Consider the following 19,556-nt stretch of genomic DNA (forward strand, 5'->3'; position numbering starts at 1 on the left):
GGACACCTATGGAAGCTGGGCAAGAGTGTGGTTAGCAGGGGGGGGGGGTGTTAGAGCTCGGTTCTTTACTTTTAGAGTGGTAAATGAGTAGAATAAGCTGCCAGATTCTGTTGTGGGTGCTATGATGGTGAGCGAGTTCAAGGCAAGGAATGATAGACACTGTGAGAATGTCGTATAGTTGTGTGGACATGATGTTTAGGGCCTCGCTCGATGAGTCTAAGGACTCCATGGAGTCGCCCGAAATAATAATAATAATAATAACACTGGCCAACAAAAAAAAATTTTTTTTCTGCTGATTATGATCTGACACTTGTTTTTTACTAATTTCGGTGCACTGATTTCAAATATCAAACCCATTTTTCTCTATCACATCAGGTTTTTCCTCTATGGCATTTTCTTTTTTACTAATTTGTAAGTTTTTGATAGTTTTAAGGAGGCAGTACTATTTGGAATATCAAAAAAATCGATTTTTTAATATTATTTTCCAAAAGTATGTACTTTTAAAAATCTGTTCCTAACTTTTTATCAAGAAATTCGAAAAATTCTCGAAGATATAGCCTATTATTCAAAGCGGTGCGCAGATCAGAATCGGAGCACTCACCGCTCTCGCTTATTAGTAAACGAATAAATGCGTAAGAACCTGCAACGGCATGTAATGGTGCTTTGAATGCGAGAGAAGCCGATAACCGACCTAATACATTTAGGTTATGAAAAGTAGGTGAAGACAACTGCCTAAAACAAATGAATGCTATATGCGTCATAGCGGACAAAGAACAATCGAAATCAGTCAATCGCTAATCGATCGTGAAAGTATGATGAGCGCTTATAACGTTTCAATAAAGTCTCTGGTTTTTTTGTCTTGTTAAATGCATGTTAGTCGGTAGTGAAGAAAATACATCACATCTACTATTTGAAATTGTGTCAATAGTGTAGATTCCTTCTGCTACATTTGTGACAGCTTTACTGTTCCCAGTCAAAGAACAAATATCACTGATTTCGTTAAGAAAGTGTACTTTGCATACTTTGACGTAAAAATTGCAGATCAGGACGAGTCATGGGCTCCAAACAAAGTGTGTAAGTCATGCGTAGAAAATTTACAACAGTGGAGCAAGGGAAATGCCCAAAAATTAGCTTTTGGCATTCCAATGATTTGGCGTGAACCGAAAAATCACGTAGATGATTGCTATTTTTGTTTAATTCAGACTTCTGGTTATAATAAGAAGAATAAGAAAAAAATTGTGTATCCAAATCTCGACTCAGCAATTCGGCCAGTTGCTCATTCCAATGAAATAGCCATGCCAATTTATAAAGGACTTCCTTTACTTGAGAACGAGCATGATCGGGATATGCCAGATGTTCTTGAGGAGCAAGACCCGGATGTTGATTTAGACAATGAAAATTTAATTTCAAGTTCTGGACTGCAACGTTTTACTCAAACAGAATTGAATGACTTAGTAAGAGATTTGGGCCTATGAAAGGAATCATCGGAATTGTTAGCTTCAAGATTAAATGAAAAAAACTTACTGGAGCAAGATACGAAGATAACTTTTTATCACAGCAGGGAAAGTAATCTTGTACAATATTTTAAATACGTGTGTAGAGGCTTAAGTGCTGTATTTCGAAAAACGAGCCATAGACTCAGCCCCACTCAAACCTTCTATCTGGCTAAGATATGTAGATGATATGTTCTCTATTTGGCCTCATGGCCCAGACACGTTAGACTCCTTCCTCAGTCATCTCAATAGTCTACATCCAAGAATCCAGTTCACTATGGAAAAGGAAAAGAACAATTGTTTACCCTTCCTAGACACCTTAGTCACACGCCTGCCTAATGATACACTTACCTTCACCGTATACAGAAAACCCACACACACAGGCAGATACATTCACAAACTCTCCCACCACCACCCCTCTCAACAATATGGCATTATTAAAACTCTGACCAAGAGAGCTCACAATCTTTGTTCCAGTGGAACCGCCCTCACTACTGAGCTTAACCACATACACAGCACTTTCCTCTCCAATGGCTACAGCGATCACAGTATCAAAAAAATAATCAACTCCTCCCCTATTCCCCGTCCTTCTCGTCAACAAGATTTTAAAAATGCCATCACCATACCCTACATCCGTGGCACATCCAAAAAAATAGCCAAGATACTAAAACAGTACAACCTACACACAGCATATAAGCCCCACCGCAAACTTGCTACCCTTATCCGTTCTACGAAAGATCAGCTTCCTCCTCTCTCTCTGCCTGGAGTTTACAAAGTACCCTGTTCCTGTAAGCTGGCATAATTTGGACAGACAGGCAGATCAGCATCCATCCGTCTAGAGGAACACAAGTCTTACATCTTCAAACACAACTATGGCCATTCAGGCTTGGCTGACCATGTTTTGGACACCACCCACAGGGTATCATGGAAGAAAACCACCATGCTCCACCACAGCAAATTCAAGAAAGAGAGACTTTTCTTAGAAGCAGCAGCAGCTCTCAAAAACCAACCAAATCTCAATAAATACGGTTGCATTAAGCTTCCGAAGATTTGGGAAACACTCATCACCAGAGTTCCCACCTTACATTCCAGGCCACCTACTACTGCCGTTAGAGGGCGCTCTACCTAGATAGGACTTTAGTGTCACCCACGTGGTTGGGCTTAGTATTGTTTGTTATTTGTGTATATGTTACATTAATTGTTTTTGTAATCCCTGTATATGTCCTAGTGACTAGGACGAAATATAGGAAGTATTAAATTCTATTTTAATTCTTTTTGAGTGTTGTAAAAAATCCATTAAGCCTCCAACACAATATTTTAAACACGAGTGTGGGTTTGTTTACTGTAACAATGTGTCAGGTTTACTAACTGAAATGAGTGTTGTACAATATCATCCAAATGAGTGGCGTTTATTTATCGATAGTTCAAGCAGAAGTCTCAAGTGCGTCTTACTACACAATGGGAATGTATATGGCTCAATTCCTATTGGATATTCAGTCCACTTAAAGGAAACATATGAGGACATTAAAAAGGTTCTGAAGTTATTAAAATATACAGACCATAATTGGATCATCTGTGTGGATCTTAAAATGGTGAGCTTTTTACTTGGCTTTCAAAGAGGATATACAAAGTTTCCATGTTTTCGATGCTTCTTGGATAGTCAAGCTAGAAACGAACACTGGAGTCAGAAACACTGGCCTCTTAGAATATCCTTAAATGTTGGAGAACAGATTGTTATAAATCAACCTTTAATCGACAGAGAAAAAATCATTTTTCCACTTCTACACATCAAACTAGGTCTTATGAAGCAGTATGTTAAAGCTTTAGATTTACAAGGTGACTGTTTCCAATACATATGTGAAAAATTTCCACAACTTAATTATGAAAAAATTAAAGCCAGTGTATTTGATGGACCACAAATTAAAACTTTAATGAGAGACCCAAATTTCATCAACTCTATAAATGAAATTGAGAAAGAGGCCTGGACTTCATTTACGATGGTTGCGAATAATTTTCTTGGAAACAAAAAAGCGTGCAATTACAAAGATCTAGTGGAAACAATGCTTGAAAATTTCCAGCGCCTAGGTTGCAACATGAGCATAAAGCTTCATTTCCTATACAGTCATCTTGATAGATTTCCTGAGAATTTAGGTGCTGTAAGCGATGAACAAAGCTAAAGATTTCATCAAGACTTAAAAACTATTGAAGATCGGTACCAAGGAAGATGGGATTCTCACATGATGGCCGACTACTGTTGGAGTATTCAAAGGGATTGCCAAACACAGCAGAAATTGCTACAAACAAAAATTTATTCCCTGAAACTCATGTGTAAGTAAATTTGTCATTTTTTTATAAATATTCTTGTAATTTTTAATGAATATTGTTAAGTAGTTATGTATCTAATTATCGGCCTCTCTCGCATTCAAAGCCAGTACATGCCGTTGCAGGTTCTTACGCATTTATTCGTTTACTAACAAGCAAGAGCGGTGAGCGCTCCGATTCTGATCTGCACACCGCTTTGAATAATAGGCTATATCTTTGGGAATTTTTCAAATTTCTTGATAAAAAGTTAGGAACAGATTTTTAAAAGTACATACTTTCAGAAAATAATATTAAAAAATCGATTTTTTTGATCCTCTAAATAGTACTGCCTCCTTAAAACTATCAAAAACTTACAAATTAGCAAAAAGAAAATGCCATAGAGGAAAAACCTGATGTGATAGAGAAAAATGGGTTTGATATTTGAAATCAGTGCACCCAAATTAGTAAAAAACAAGTCTCATATAAAAGTCAGCAAAAATTGTGTTGGACAGTGTAATATATAGCATTTTGCTGACCTTATAGTTTTTTTTATGCTCAGATCTCTAGATCTCAGGACTTTTTTCATTGTGTTGAATTTCCCCTCTAGCTATTTCAATTCTTCTTTTTATTTCTCTTGTGCCTCTTTCATCTTCTGTTATTTAGGTGCCGAGATACATAAATTTGTCTACTTGCTGAATAGGTATGTCATCTATTTTGATATCAATTTTAGGTGTTGTCTTTTTCCTGGTTATTGCCATTGTCATGGTTTTCTTGGGATTAAAAAGCAAACCATATTCTTCACTCATAACTCTTACACTGTTGATTAGATTGTCTAGATCTTTTTTTTTTTATTTTCTGCCGACAGAACTGTATCATCGGCATATCTTATATTGTTTATGTTCCTTCCTCCTAGTGATACTTATTTTATGTATTCAACTTCCTTGTATATTTCTTCAGTCTATAAATTAAAGAGTATTTGGGATAGTATACATTTGGGTTTGGATTATAAATTCTTTAGATGTCTCATTGTCAACTCTTATTGATGCTTTGCTCCCAGTACAGATTTGTTAATAGCCTTATATCTTTTCCATAAAAATTCCGGTTTTATTGAGGCACCCAATCAGTTTCATATGGTTGATTGCATCAAAAGCTTTTTTGACGCAATCAACCATATGATTTGGTGTAGTCTACCAAGCATATATAAACGTCTCTGTTTTTTTTTTTTTTTTTCTATCACTGGTTCCTTTTTTTTCTTTGAATTCAAATTGATTTTCACCCATTTCCTAGTTGAATTTTCTTTTGTTTCTTTGCAGAATAATTTTTATCAGTATTTTAGTAATATGACTCATGATGCTAATTGTTCTATACTCTGAACATTGTGCTTTTTTGGAGTGGGCATAAAGACAGTGTCTCAGGTCTTTTGGGAGATATCCTGTGTTGTAAATTTGGTTGCACAGCATTGTCAAAGCATTTAAGCCTATATCATTAAGAGCTTTTAACATTTCAGCTGTGATTTCATCGCTTCCTGCTATATTTTCTTATCCTTTAATCCCTTTATTGTATTATATACTTCACTAGCAAGAATATCAGAATATCAGGACCATCTTTGTTTACGTTAGGTTTTTCTTCTCTGTATGCATACACAGTTGCTCTGTGTATTCTTACAATCTTCCCAGCATTTCCTCCTTATTAATGATAAGTTTACCATCTTGTGATTTTAAGATATTGCTCCCCAGGCTTTTTATTTTCTTATATGGTAGTTCATTTATCTTGTTATATAAGAGTCTTTCTTTGTGTGCATTAACCAGTTCTTCTCTCTCTCTCTGCATGTATCTATATACCAGGCTTCCTTTGCTTTCCTGCATTCTTTTTTTTTTTTATGGGTTTGTTCACTCTCTTACAATGTAGTTTGTTCTTCAGCATTCTCCTTTCTTCCATCGCACTGAGTATTTCCTTAGTCATCCACCACAGTTTCAGTTCTGTTTATCTTAGGTAACATCTTTTTTGCTGTTTCTTGGATGTTTGTTCTGAGCACATCCCAGTTCTGTCGAACGGTTTCTTTTGTTACATTTATATTATCAAGTATATTATTCACATTTTTATTGAATTCAGATGCAAATTTATCTTTTATACTGGATTCTTTAAGAATACTGGTGTCATGTTTTGGATTGTCTTGCTTCTTTTTATGTTTTTCATTTTGATCTTGTTATTACCACTACTGGATTATGATCCACGTTGATGTCTGCTCCCTGGATAATGGAGTGTTTTAATCTGTCCTTCATCATGATGTAGTTGACTTGATTTCTTATCAGGTCTCCTGGACTCTTAAAAGTGTAAATTCTTCTTGGATGGTGTTTGAACATTGTATTAATTATCACAAGGCAATTTTCTTCAAAAAACAGGATAAGTTTACCTCCTCTGTCGTTTTTGTGACCCAGTCCATAATGTTTCATATATTTTGAAGTCCTCTTCTACCAGCTCTCTCCATCTCTTCTTTGGCTGCCCATGCTTCCTCCTTCCTTGCACATCCACCTGCATGACCCTTCTTCCCACATATTCAGCCTCCCTCCTCATCATATGACCAAACCATCTCAACCTTGCCTCATGTATTTTCGCTCCTAAGTTCGTAACTTTCACTGTTCCCCCTACATAGTCATTTCTCAGACGATCCTTTCTGGTCACACCGCACATCTACCTAAGCATTCTCATCTCTGCTACTTCCATCCTGCTGATGTTATTTTTCCTCAGGACCACAGTTTCTATAGCATACGTCATATCTGGCCTCACTACTGTCCTATAGATTTTGCCTTTCAGATTGATCGGCACCCTCTTATCGCATAACACTCCAGCCATCTCCCTCCAGTTCCTCAAACCCGCTCGTATCCTGCATCCCACTTCCTTCTCAGCTCCTCCATCTTCTTCTACTGTTGAACATAAATATCTAAAGTCCCTCACCTTCCCGATGACATTTCCTTCCAGCCCCAGATCTGTCTCCTGGCAGCCACCACTGTGCAACACATATACGTCTTACTTCTGCTCAGTCTCATACCTCTCCCTTCCAGTACTTTTCTCCATCTTTCCAGTTTAGTTCCCACTTATTCTCTTGAATCTGCACACAGCAAGATGTCATCTGAATGAAACATTGTCCAAGGCGCATCTTCTCTCACCTCCTCCGTCACCATCTCAATCACAATGTTAAACAGAAATGGACTTAATGCAAGCCAACTATTACTTGAAAACTTCCTGTTTGTCCCAGACAGGTCCGAACACTTGTCTTCACATTTCTGTACATTTCCACACCAACCTGACATAATTCTCCGGAACCTTCTTCTCCCTCAGACACCTCCAAACTTCTTGCCTTGGCACTCTATCGTATGCTTTCTCCAGATCAATAAATGCCAGATGTAGCTCCTGTCGTTTCTCTTGAAACTTTTCCATCATCTGCGTAACCCAAAGATAGCTTCTGTTGTTAATCTACCAGGCATGAAGCCAAATTGTTCCTTTGCAATCTCCACCTCCTTCCTCAATCTTCCATCAAGAACCCTTTCTAGGATTTTCATTGTGTGGGACATCAACTTTATTCCTCTGTAATTTTTAGTCTCGTTCGTGCATCCCCTTTACCCTTATAGATGGGGACAAGAGTACTCTCCCTCCATTACTCTGGTATATTTTCCTGTTGGCAAACTTTCATGAACAGGTCCCACAGCAGGTCAAATCCCTCTTCCCCCAGTGTCTTCCATGCCTCCACTGGAATCCTGTCGGGGCCCACCAATTTTCCATTCCTCATCCTCCCCATGGCCTCCGTCACTTCCACTCTACTGATGTTCTGCACCATCCCCTCAGAAGGCTGCCCATCTTCTCTGTGAGTCCTTGTATTTTCCTCATTCAAAAGTCCCTCAAAGTATATTCTCCATCTATTTCTTATGTCCACATCACTCCATAATACTCTTCCTTCAACTTCTTTGATCTGCCTCACATGTAAGATGTCCTTTGCTGCTTTATTTCTACATTTTGCTAGTTGGCAAATTTTTCTCTGTTCTTCCTTTGTTTCTAATTGATCATACAGATCTTGATATACCATGGCCTTAGCCTGTGCCACAACTTTGGCCTCTTGCTTTCTCTCTCTCTGTACATCTCTCTATCCTCTTCTACTCTTGACTCATCCCACTTCTGCTTTGCCTTCCTCTTTGCTGTCACTGCCACTTGTACATTATTATTCCACCACCAACTCTCCTTCTGCTCTCTAATCTTTCCAGATGTCTCACCAAGCACCTCGATTGCACAGCTCAGGATTACTTTGGAATTATGTTTCCACCAATCTTGTACACTTTCCACTCCATCCGAAATCCTCTCTAACACCCTCTCCCTAAAACAATTCCTCACAGTCTTCTTTTAAGCGAAACCACTTAATTGTCTTCATCCTGTGGTTTCCAGAGGTTCTTATCTTTGATCTTATTTTAAAGTCTGCGCACAGCAGTCGGTGTTGCTGTGCCACTCAATCTGTTGGAATTACTTTATAATTTATCACAACCTTAAGATGTTTTCTTCTAGTCAAAATGTAGTCAATTTGTGAACTGTTACCACTCCTAAATGTTATCAAATGTTCTTCCCTCTTGTAGAAAAACGAGTTCACAATTGCCAGATGAAACGCTACTGCAAAGTGCACAACCCTCTCTCCTTCCTGGTTCATCATTCCCACTCCGTGGCCACCATGCACCCTTTCACAGTCTCTATCCTGTCTCCCTATGTGTTCGTTCAAGTCTCCTTTGACAATCACCATCTCGTTTTCTTCCAGTTCCCTCATTTCTTCATCTAACACGTTCCAGAACTCATCTTTCTCCTCTGCTGTACAGCCAACTTGTGGGGCATATACACATAATATGACCACCTGTTCTTCTCCAAGACCCAATTTCATTCGCATGATCCTGTCGTTCCTTCTACCCACTTCCAGTACTTCGCCCTTCATTCTGCCACACACCACAATTCCTACACCATTTCTTTCCTCGTTATTCGCTCCAGAGTAGAACAATTTATATCCATCTCCCAGTTCCTTTGCCTTTCCCCCCTCGTTTCCTGCACACATAAAATGTCCAACTTCCTCTTCCTCATCATGTCTGCCACCTCTCTTCCCCTTCCAGTCATGTTTCCAACATTCAGTGTTCCTACTCGCAACATCCTCTCCGCCTGCTGGGCTCGCTTCTTTAACAGCACCCACCCTCGATGCAGAAGCCCTCGTCCACTTCTCACAGCTGTAGGGCGATGTGGCTGTGCATCGCTTAAGGGGTACGCCCTAGCCCTTATATCATTTTCCTTTTTGACTCATAGCTAGAGCTGGCAGTGAAGTTTTATGACCGGATGCCCTTCCTGACACCTATTGAGGCTAGCTTGCCTCCTTCGGTGGCTGCATAAGATGAAATGACTTAGCAAGATAGGAAAGATTCACCCCTAGCCCTCGAATACTTTAAAAGCATCAGGGGGAAGGAGCAAGGAGAGGAGAAAGAAGCAAAGAAAGAAGAGGAGGGACCAGTCTACAGAATAACATAACAGATGTATATTACATGAAGTAAGGCATGGTCCAGCATCTGGTACCTCGGGTGTGCCATGCCCGTACTCACTAAAGTGAGCCCTTGAGGTGATTTTGAACTTGCTCATTAAATTCATTAATTTAATTCTCTTGGTGTTCTGTAGTAGGGGCATATACTTGAATTATAACTATATTAAAAGGTTTGGCTACAATTTTCACCATTATTATTCTATCATTAATGGACCAGTAGCCCAGCATGCAGTTGGCAGTGTTGTTTTTCATCACAATTTGTATTTAATTGGCCACTTGAATTTCTTTGAATTTTTTCAGCTTCTTTCCATCTTACTTCACTAATTCACATAATGTCTAATCTCATATTTTCCATTTCTTGGAGAAGATTGTCAAGCTTTCCAGGTTGGTAGAATGTTCTGAGATTCCATGTTGATATTCTTAAGGTTTTGCTTCTACATCTTAGAAAGGACTCATCTGTTGTTGTTGTCCTCCCATTTGAGTTTGGGAGGATAACAACATAATTTATTGCACAGCAATAACCTTGCCTTGATGTATTTTCAAACTCTTCTTCCCTGTTTTTATCTTGGGATGTAATGCTATACTATTATAATCCCCTTTATAATGCCACATACCTTTCTCTTTGATACTCCTGCATGTCTATTCATCTTCTAAGTCAAAACCAACATAGTCACTCTCTCCAACTGAGGGCAGAGATGCCATCTCAGTTACAATCCGCTCTTCTGATGATATGACCAAATCCAAAACTCTTGAACCTCGTGTTCCTTCTACTACATGTTGCTTAAGACATTTGTCCCTCAAGAATTCTAGAAATTCCATTCCCTTATTACTACATGCAGTTTCCTCTTCCCAATTTATACTACCGTAGTTAAAATCTCCCATAACAATCATTCTTCTTGCACTTGCCAAGCTCAACTGCCTAAACATCTCCTGCTCCTCACCCTCTATGCTCCCTTTGTAGCAACACCCCCACTAAATACCTTGTCATGCCCATCACAACCTCACACCGTTTGCTTTCAAAACTTAGTGCCATTGCCCTCCAAATCCTCCTCTGAGATAAGTCACCACTTATCATAAGCAGTACTCCACCACCACGTTTTCCCTTCTTCTCCTGTCAAAAAATGCTGTATCCTGCTGCTTCTATTCCTGTTAGTGACTATTAAATTATTTAAGGAATTTACAACGTATACTGGAATACTAATTAAAATAAACTTTAATAAATACTTCCCAAATTTCGGCAATGTCACAATGGGAACATACAACTATGACATGTGCACACAGGCACTACAAAAAGCAAATGAGGCAGAAGAGAGAAAGTACTGTTGTTCCTAGAGTCCTTATGGTGCCCCCTAGCGGACTATATTGGGTTGTTTTGGCGGTTGAGCTGATGTTCTCGTGATGCAAGCTTCCCAAATTTCGGGCATTCTCATGCACCCAAATTTGTTGAGGTTTGGAGAGTTTTTTTTAGAGCTGAGGCTGATTCTATGAATAATCTTTCATATTTAAACTTGCTTAGGTGTATTAACATGGCTTTCTTCTAACGTATTCTGTGGCAGGTATCTAGAGCATGGTCTGCAAGCTCAGAGTGGCTGTACTGGTGAAACCAGATGTAGTCTTTATGTTCTGAAATCCTGACATTTGCTGTCCTGCCTGTTTGGCCAAAGTAGGCCAGTATACTGCTGCAAAAGGACCTGGTATACCCCAGGTAGGTCTAGGGGAAGTGGTTGGTCTTTGGTGGAGCAGATAAGGGATGCCAATTTTTTATATGGTGTAACAAGAAGTTAGGACACATTTTTTTAAGATTTTGGTTATTTTTTCAAGGTTCCCCGGATATAGGGAATGGTGATAAATTTAGTGTATTCTTTATTATGCAGGGGGTGGAGGGGTGGTTGTGGTTATCTGGTTTTAATATTTTTTGGGGGTTGTAGCCATTGGCTAAGAAAGTATTAAGGATGTGGTTTAGTTCAGTGGTTAGGTCATTGTCATCTGAACAGATTAGTTTTGCCCTATTATACAGTGTTTTTATAACCCCATATTGTTGTATGTGTGTGTGTGTGTGGGGGGGGTTGCTGGGGAATGTATCAGCCTGAATGGGTGGGTTTTCTGTAAACAGAGAATACCAAAGATCCATCAGGCTGGCAAGTGATTAGAGTGTCTAGGAAAGAGAGACTGTTGTTTTCTCTTTTTCTAAGGTGAACTGGATTTTGGGGTGTTGGTTGTTTAAGTGTGTTAAGAAGGAGTAGATGTATCTGAGCCATGTGGTCAAATAGCGAATAAATCATCTACGTAGCAAAGCCAAACAGTGGGTTTTTGTGGGGCAGAGTTTAAGGCTTTCTCTTCAAAAGTCTCCATAAAGAAGTTTGCCAAGGGTGGGGAGAGTGGTGAACCCATGGCTGTCCCCTCTATCTGTTTGTAGAATTTTCCTTGCCAAACGAAATAGCCTGAGTTCATTGTGAACTGAAATAGGGCTGAGATATTGGGAGAAAATTTGACTCAGATGAGCTCTAAGGTTTCCTTGAGTGGGACATTTGTGAATAGGGAGGAGACATCAAAACTGACCATTATGTTAGTATGTTGGAGTGAGAGGTTTTCTATTCTGGCTTTCAAGTTTATTTTAATTAGTATTCCAGTATACGTTGTAAATTCCTTAAATAATTTAATAGTCATGTGTTATCAACATATAAGCCTTTCTACAAGTATTTCTGTTAGTATATTATTTTCTATCAACCACATCTCAGAAATCCCAATAATCTTTGGACAGGCTGATGCTATCAGTGAGACCAATTCATCTCCTTTATCCCGGATAATCCTGGCATTAGTATAAAGAATAAAAATGTCACTGTTTCTATACCTATTATTATCCCCCCTCCAGACTCCACTAGATTCAGCATTACCCGATGTATTCCCCCATTTGACACACTGACTTGTTCAGAGAACAGCATTTTCTCTGGATGCATTACAGTTCCCTTCTGTACTCAAATACCCTCCAAGCATCCATGTATTCCAAGCTTCTCTTTTGACACATTATGGCTATCATACTATTCATTATTACTGCTCTTTTCCTCATTTTTTCCAGTTGCTTAATCTCTTCTTTCACACTTCTCAACAGATTCCCGAGACATTCCACTTCCTCTTTCAACACCTCTCTCTCTCTGCAATCTACCAACTCTTGCTCTCCATTCATCCTCCTAACTAAGACCATCTCTGAAAACTTCACAATGATTCAAACTTACCATACATCCCACTTTTAGTTTTTCATTTACATTCCCCTTGTTATCCTCACCCTCTATAACGCTATAGGTCGGTTTTCTCCGGTCTCTGACATAACACTGTCGAGGCCTGTTATATCAATCAATCTCCAACTTCTCAAATTATATTTTTGATTTTTGCTCCAGGAAATACACGCTTTATAAGGGAGCCAGCATACCATATAATATTCTATTTTACTTAGAATTACCCAGTAATATTTTACTTGCTTCAGTGTATCACCTTTATTTGCTGCTTTCCTTTCTTATGTGTCACTAAACACTTCTGGCAAAATCTAATTCCAGTGTTGTCTGTCTAATGATTTGTTTGCCTTGAGATTTCACAAATAAATTTATTTTCTATATCTTTGTTTTGATACCTGAATGCTTTTTATTTATTTATTTATTTTTTCAATGGGAAGCCTTTTTGTTCTCAATTTATGTCCTCAGTGTTCCTTCTTCCTATACTACTGTTTTTGTGTATTTTTTGGTGTTTTTGTGTAATTTTATGGCACCACTTTTATATTGCACTATCTCAACAAATATGTTATGAAATATACCAAATACAGTGATAGGATAAATTCTGCATCAATATACAATAAAATATTATTCTAAAAAAATAATAATAATAAATAAAATAAAAAATTAAAATCATCTATTTCACAGAACCTCAAACCAGATTGTTTCATTGTTCATCCATTTCATTCCATTCTATTTATGCACACAACTCTTGGTAAACAGCTGTGCAATCCTTATGTCAGATACATCTTAAACAATTTACGTACTTTATTAATCTTTTTGTTCCTAAAGCTCATCAATCTGCAGTACTGATGCCAAGTGGATACAAAGCTTACCGTAACCATCTGCTTCATAATTTCACATACATCCCTTCTTGACAGTAATCTTTTCTGTTAGGCCATCTCCCAAACTAGTACCTCATCATAACTCTCACCTACCAGTAGCAGCATTGATACCACATTGAAAAACTTGAAAGCATAATTTTATTTATTTATTTATTATTATTTTTTAATGTGGTTCCCCACCAATGAAAGGTTATTTGCAAACCTATAGTGCATATGTACCATTAATGGATTTGGATTTTTTAAAATCAATTTTAGAATTTTTTTTTTTTTTTTTTGTATTTTTTCTTATTTCAACATAGTCCAAAAACCCTGCTTTAGAGACCAAACATGGAACTTTTCAAGCGACTTCAAATCTCCAATAACTGGGGGTGGTGGTTGCACAATGGGTGATGAAATCCATTCCCCACCTAAAGACAATCAGAAACATCCATGCCCACAGTGGTGGAATATGAACCTACTATCTTTTGGTATAATAAATTTAGTTTAATCCTTTATCCAAGTGTGAGCAAACAAAGTGAAAATATCTTCAGGACTGAGGCAAGGTGGTGCATCTGTTGGCAACTCGTAGCAAAGGTGGACCAAGCTCTCCTTACTCCTTGTCTCAGCATCTCCCACCATGCAAAGCACATGTATAATGCTATGCATTAAGGGAAGGGCCACTACCCAGACCGGTTTTGACGTTTATTGAGGTCTCGTCAGTGGGAGGCAGACCCAGAAGTGGTCCTTCCAACTATCTGTTGGTTAGAGAGAAGATATGCTAACCACTATCTTAACATACTGCTAAGATTCAATTAATTCATCAGAAACTCAAAAAATTTACTTTCCTTGATTCCACACACTGTCACCCTGTTTCCAATACACATTCCGATTAATTTAACACTACACACAAGCAGGTTTAGATACTCTTCCATCAAATAACAACACAAACACACAAAAAAAATAAAAAATAAAAAATAAAAATAAATTAATTAATTAAGAATAATCTCTAGTGTTCCTTACCTTACTTTACTCTGCATTTCCAAAAAATTAGAAAGAATTGGCCACAGTTCAATGACTGCTCTTTTATGAATAAAATTCCCACAGACTTCTGCAATTATCATTATGATATCAAATGCCTAGAAAAATGAAATCTTATTAGGTTTTAATACTATACACTAAACTTATTATTATTCTTCTTTTCTTGACACCCATGGAGTCAAAAGACTCACTGTAGGAGGTCAACACTAGTCAATATGAAGTGTATAGCAACATAGCTTAAACTCATCACCATTTGCACTTTCACCACTCTCTCAGGCAACACATTCCGTACTCCTACCACGATCAATGTATACAACTTACTCCTTACCCTTTTACTTTTATAACTTCCAGGAAAGGCCACTCACTTTTCCTTGTTCCTTCTGCTCATACTATCATATGAAAAATCTTCCCAGTAGTCATCTGATAAATAACCCTTCAACAGCTTAAATGTCTCAATCATATCCCTTCACGCCTTTGTCTTCTATCCACTAAACTATGCAGGCTGCCCTCAGTCTATCTTCTCAATCTACATTACAGTCCTGATATTTTTGTTATCTATCTCTGTATCCTCTTCAAGGTTACTTCATCCCCTTCAAATCATAGTGACTAGATCTAAGATCATATAGAAGATGGATAGAAGTCTTTACAAGTAACAACTCTAAAACATTCACCAAACCTCAACAAGTTTGGTTCTATCAATTCACTGAAAATATTGAAAACAGTCATTTTAAATCAAATTAATATCTGTAAACCTTTTTTTTATCTAACAACTGATTGTGGCAATTAGGACTTAAGTTCTTTCTGTTATCGGTTACAGTTTTAAACCACTTCCACTATTATCTAATTGTTGTACAGTGACAAACCATTTGTGATCTGAAGATGCTGGATATAAACCCAACAAAATATCAGTAAGTAAATAAGTATACTATTTATTTTCCTATTATTACCTTGTGTTGTGAATTAAACTGTAAAAGGTCTAAACTGTAAGATGAACTGCCCATAAGTAAACCTTTCTATACCTTATACAGACAATAAAAAGTAGAGTGAAAGTGAAATGAATGCAGGGTTTGACTTAAACCCGAATTCTTGCCCTCCAATGATGGAAGTCGTTAGTATATCTACATGCTGAGCACATGATGACAGGCTTGAGTCATGTTTCTCCATTTTTTTTTTTGGTGCAAAGATATTGACACTAGATAGACTAAGGTTTGGATGATACCTTAGTCTATCTAGTGTCGATATCTTTCATATAATGATATATCAGTTGGTCTCTACCTTTTCTTCCTTACTGTTTTCCTATGACGATCACATTGGTCAATTCTTCTCTTAAAATATAGCCTAAGAATTTCAGTTTCCTCTTCTCTATATCATTTAGTAGTAATTTCCACATGGTTTTTTCTTTCAAGCACTGCTTTGTAACGTTTTTTTTTTTTCTATCTGATAATCTGTATCATTCTTCATAGTAACAATATTACCAGAGCCATCAGTCTTGCTTCTATTATACTTTGCTTTGCTTCAGCCATACATCAATATGATTCTATAGCATAATCAAATGTTATGCTGGATAGTCATCCAATGCTTTCATTAGGAAACTAAGATTAATAGATGGAAAAACCTACTATTAACATAAGATGGATCAATGGAAAATAGGCAGAACTCACTTGTTGATATGGTACTTCTGTAATTCCTTCACAGAAATTACAGTAACATAATTGGTGTTACTATAACAGATATGATTAAAACAGGAGAGACACTTTAAATGAGATCCACTTGGCCCACCAAGATAACGTGGATTGATAATTTTTGTCAACCATTGTGAGACCAGTATCCTATTAAACAGAGAAGATATGAAGTGATTAAAAAGAGTTTTCAGTTTGTCTAATCCTTATTTCACATATAGTGTGAATATAATAAAGGTTTACAGCCTTTTAGGGGTGGGATTTTTGTAAAAAGATTTTTCAGGAAATAGTGATCATGGTAAAAGTAGAAAGAGCTATTCCTAGATCAAAAACAGGCAGAGCAGCAGGAATCAACAATATTCCATTAGGAATGCTGATAAAATAGGAAAAAGTATTGTTAATGCACTTTAAAAAAATCTGCTACCACAATCCCACCCTTTGTTCTACAAAGGGTGGGATTATGGCAAATGTGGGCAAGCGAGTGGTACACAGCTATTCTTATTCCTAATCCAAAATAAGAAAAGAAAAAAAAATCAAAATAATTTTAGATTACAGGTATCCCTTGCTCAACGCGGGATTGGATTAACGCAGCGAAATTAATTGTGATAATCCCTTGATATACGCGGCAAGAGTTTTGATTAACACGCCTTTAAATTTACCATGCAAAAACATGCAAGCCTCAAGGAGTGTTTTTTCCTGGCTGAAAGAAAGAAAGAAAGTTGTAAGCAGATGATGTCATTCCTCCCATTAAGCATTAAGAGTGGGTATATTACAAGCTCCAATTGTTCTGGTGTATTTAAAAAATACAGCAGAACTTTGCATTTAGATAATGCACCTGGTCATCCAAATTCTCTTAATGATCTGTGTGAAGTGAAAATTTTATTTTTTTCTACCAAATACGACATCATTGCTACAACCCATGGACATGAGCTTCATTGCAAATTTCAAAGCTTATTTTCTTAAAAAGACATTCTCAAAGGCAGTAGAAACAACAACGGGAGAAAATGCGATTACGCTACAAGAATTTTGGAAAAGTTTTACCATTAAACATGCAATTGAAAACATTCATGACTTGTGGGAGCAAGTGTCTTTCAGCTGCACGAGAACTGTTTGGAAAAATCTTTTCCCAGAATGCACTGATGACTTAGGTGGTATTCAAAATCCTGTGAACAACGTGGCTGAAGAAATCATTGCAATTGGTGAAGACTTTGGTTTTGATGGTGTTGATGCAGAAGATGTTAAAGATTTATTGGATTCAAACTCAAAAGCCTTCAGTGACAATGATCTTCTTGAAATTGAACAACTCACATATGAAGACAACGAACAAATGGAATGTAAGATGAAGTTCCAAAGGAGATAACAATGAAAGAACTGGATGGAATATTTTGCAGTTTAGAATCACTTAAACAGCAAGTAATGGATATGGATCCAGATGTTAACTGAAGAATGCTTATTTGCCGAGGTCTAGAGAGTCATTTTGCTTGTTATCATAGAATTTATGCTAAAACTGTTAAAACGACTTCTGATAACTTTTTTTGATAAAAAATTGCAATAACTGATGCAGATACAAGCATTTATTAAACATTTACTTTGCATTCATTTTTTTTCTTTCCTAAAAGAGTGCCATATAAAATGAATCATTAATACAGTAATCGATCATGGACGAATTGTAATTTTTAGCATTGATTATTATATTTGATTAATGCGATTTTGATATATACGTGGTAACACCGAGGGATTAATTAATCACGCTAATCAAGGGATATCTGTATTTCGTTTTATCAGCCACATAGGCAAAATCTTTTTTTTTTTTTTCAGAAATTTTACTTTCTTGAAATGAAACAAAACGGAATCAAAATTTCTCAGACTTTCAGGATGAATTTAAGAAGAACAGAAGCAGCAGCTCATATCATATATTTACACTCCATATCACTAGAGTGAGCTTCTGTAGCTCAGTCAGTATAGGCAAAGACCTTTGGTTGGAAAGAGCTGGGTTCAATTCCCGTCAGTGACGTGAGTTCCCATCAGTGACGTGAGGAACCTTTATCTGGTCTCTCTTTCGACTAAAGGTGAGTTAAGTGGTCTTATACTGAGGTGGTGGGTTTTCTCTCAGCAACTCAGGTTTTTCATCCCTCAAAACAGGCAATCCAATCCCATGACACACAACCAGCAACAGCCACAAAATATACTACGGCAACGGGAAACATCTTGCTCATAATCATCTCCCTAGTATGGTAGCATATAGCTATCCCCACTACCCATATGGCTGAGGGAATAGGATCGGATAGGATATCACTGGAGAAAAATATATAGAATGTAACAAATTAATGTGCCATAACTTTATTAACTACAGCAAGCCTTTGACTTTATTTGGTATAATGCTCTTTGGAAAGCTACATGTAATGGAATACATAGGAAGATAACACCATCCACTGCATCCTTGTATTTGTCTTGAGATGGTGATTGTAATCAAAGGGAGCTATAGTAGGTTCCCCCCCCAGTGGAACATGGAGTGAGACTGTGATACAAGCTATCACCAATAATATTTAATTGCATCCTTGAACATGTTATAAACAAAGTATTGCAGAATCATGATAATGGAGGGACAGTAGGAGGAAGAAAATGAACTATCTGAAGTTTCCTGATGATAATGATCACCTAGCAGACTTTCAGATGTTCGAGTTAAAAGTTAGCATTTAACTACGTTAGTTATGCATAAGTTAGCATATGCTACAGCAGATCAGCTTTGTGGAAATGCTGCATCAGATGCTGAAAAGATCATATGGGGGGGGGGAATTGATAAAAATGACAATATATCCAGGCAGTATTCAGTATTCTTAATAAAGATGAGAGATCAAGATAGGATAGAATAACAAAAAATTGCAAATAAATATTGTGCCAAAAACTGAAGTCAATATGAGACAGAGCACAAAATTACAATTACAAGGATTATGTCATATTGACACACTTGTTTCAGTACTCACCTGATTTGTTAATACAGTTTTCTTCATTTTCAAGAGGCCACCTAGGAGGGAGGAAGCAATGAAAATAACAGAATACCAACACTTAATTTATTGCCACCCATCAGGAATATTTCTCTCTCCATAAAATTATCAAATGTTCATTTGGTCCTCTATGTAAAGTTTTAAGCTTCAAAATTGGCTATATTTAAAATTAGCTTTAAATTTTTTTTTTAAATTTTGAGGAATTTTATTTTTCACAGAAGAGATGCAACAATCAAGGTGATTTTGGGTGTATGTATTCCACTATCTTCTCTTCTTAAGTATTCTGCAATTGAGCAGGTTCTTCTCTTAGTGGCAAAAACTTCCCTTCCACTCTCCTCTGTTCTGAGCCTTCTCTTTCAAGGTTGTGTACCTGTCTCCATTCAGCATGTCATCCAGCAT

The 19,556-nt window shown here is 37.2% G+C and overlaps 1 protein-coding gene across 6 annotated transcripts in view; it reads right to left on the minus strand.

Moving 5' to 3' along the window:
* Window positions 1-19,556, minus strand: part of Tti1 (Telo2 interacting protein 1) — a 729,405-nt gene that overhangs the window by 86,356 nt on the left and 623,493 nt on the right. For all 6 annotated transcript variants that reach the window (XM_090394772.1, XM_090394775.1, XM_090394771.1 and 3 more), the window contains one exon: window positions 14,456-14,571. In XM_090394772.1, the coding sequence (XP_090250898.1) occupies window positions 14,456-14,571 (116 nt within the window). The remainder of the gene's footprint in view (window positions 1-14,455; window positions 14,572-19,556) is intronic.

Source organism: Typopeltis vanoorti, chromosome 6, assembly GCF_054136105.1.
Source record: "Typopeltis vanoorti isolate ZY-2024b chromosome 6, IOZ_Tvanoo_1.0, whole genome shotgun sequence".
In the NCBI taxonomy this organism is placed as follows: domain Eukaryota; kingdom Metazoa; phylum Arthropoda; class Arachnida; order Uropygi; family Thelyphonidae; genus Typopeltis; species Typopeltis vanoorti.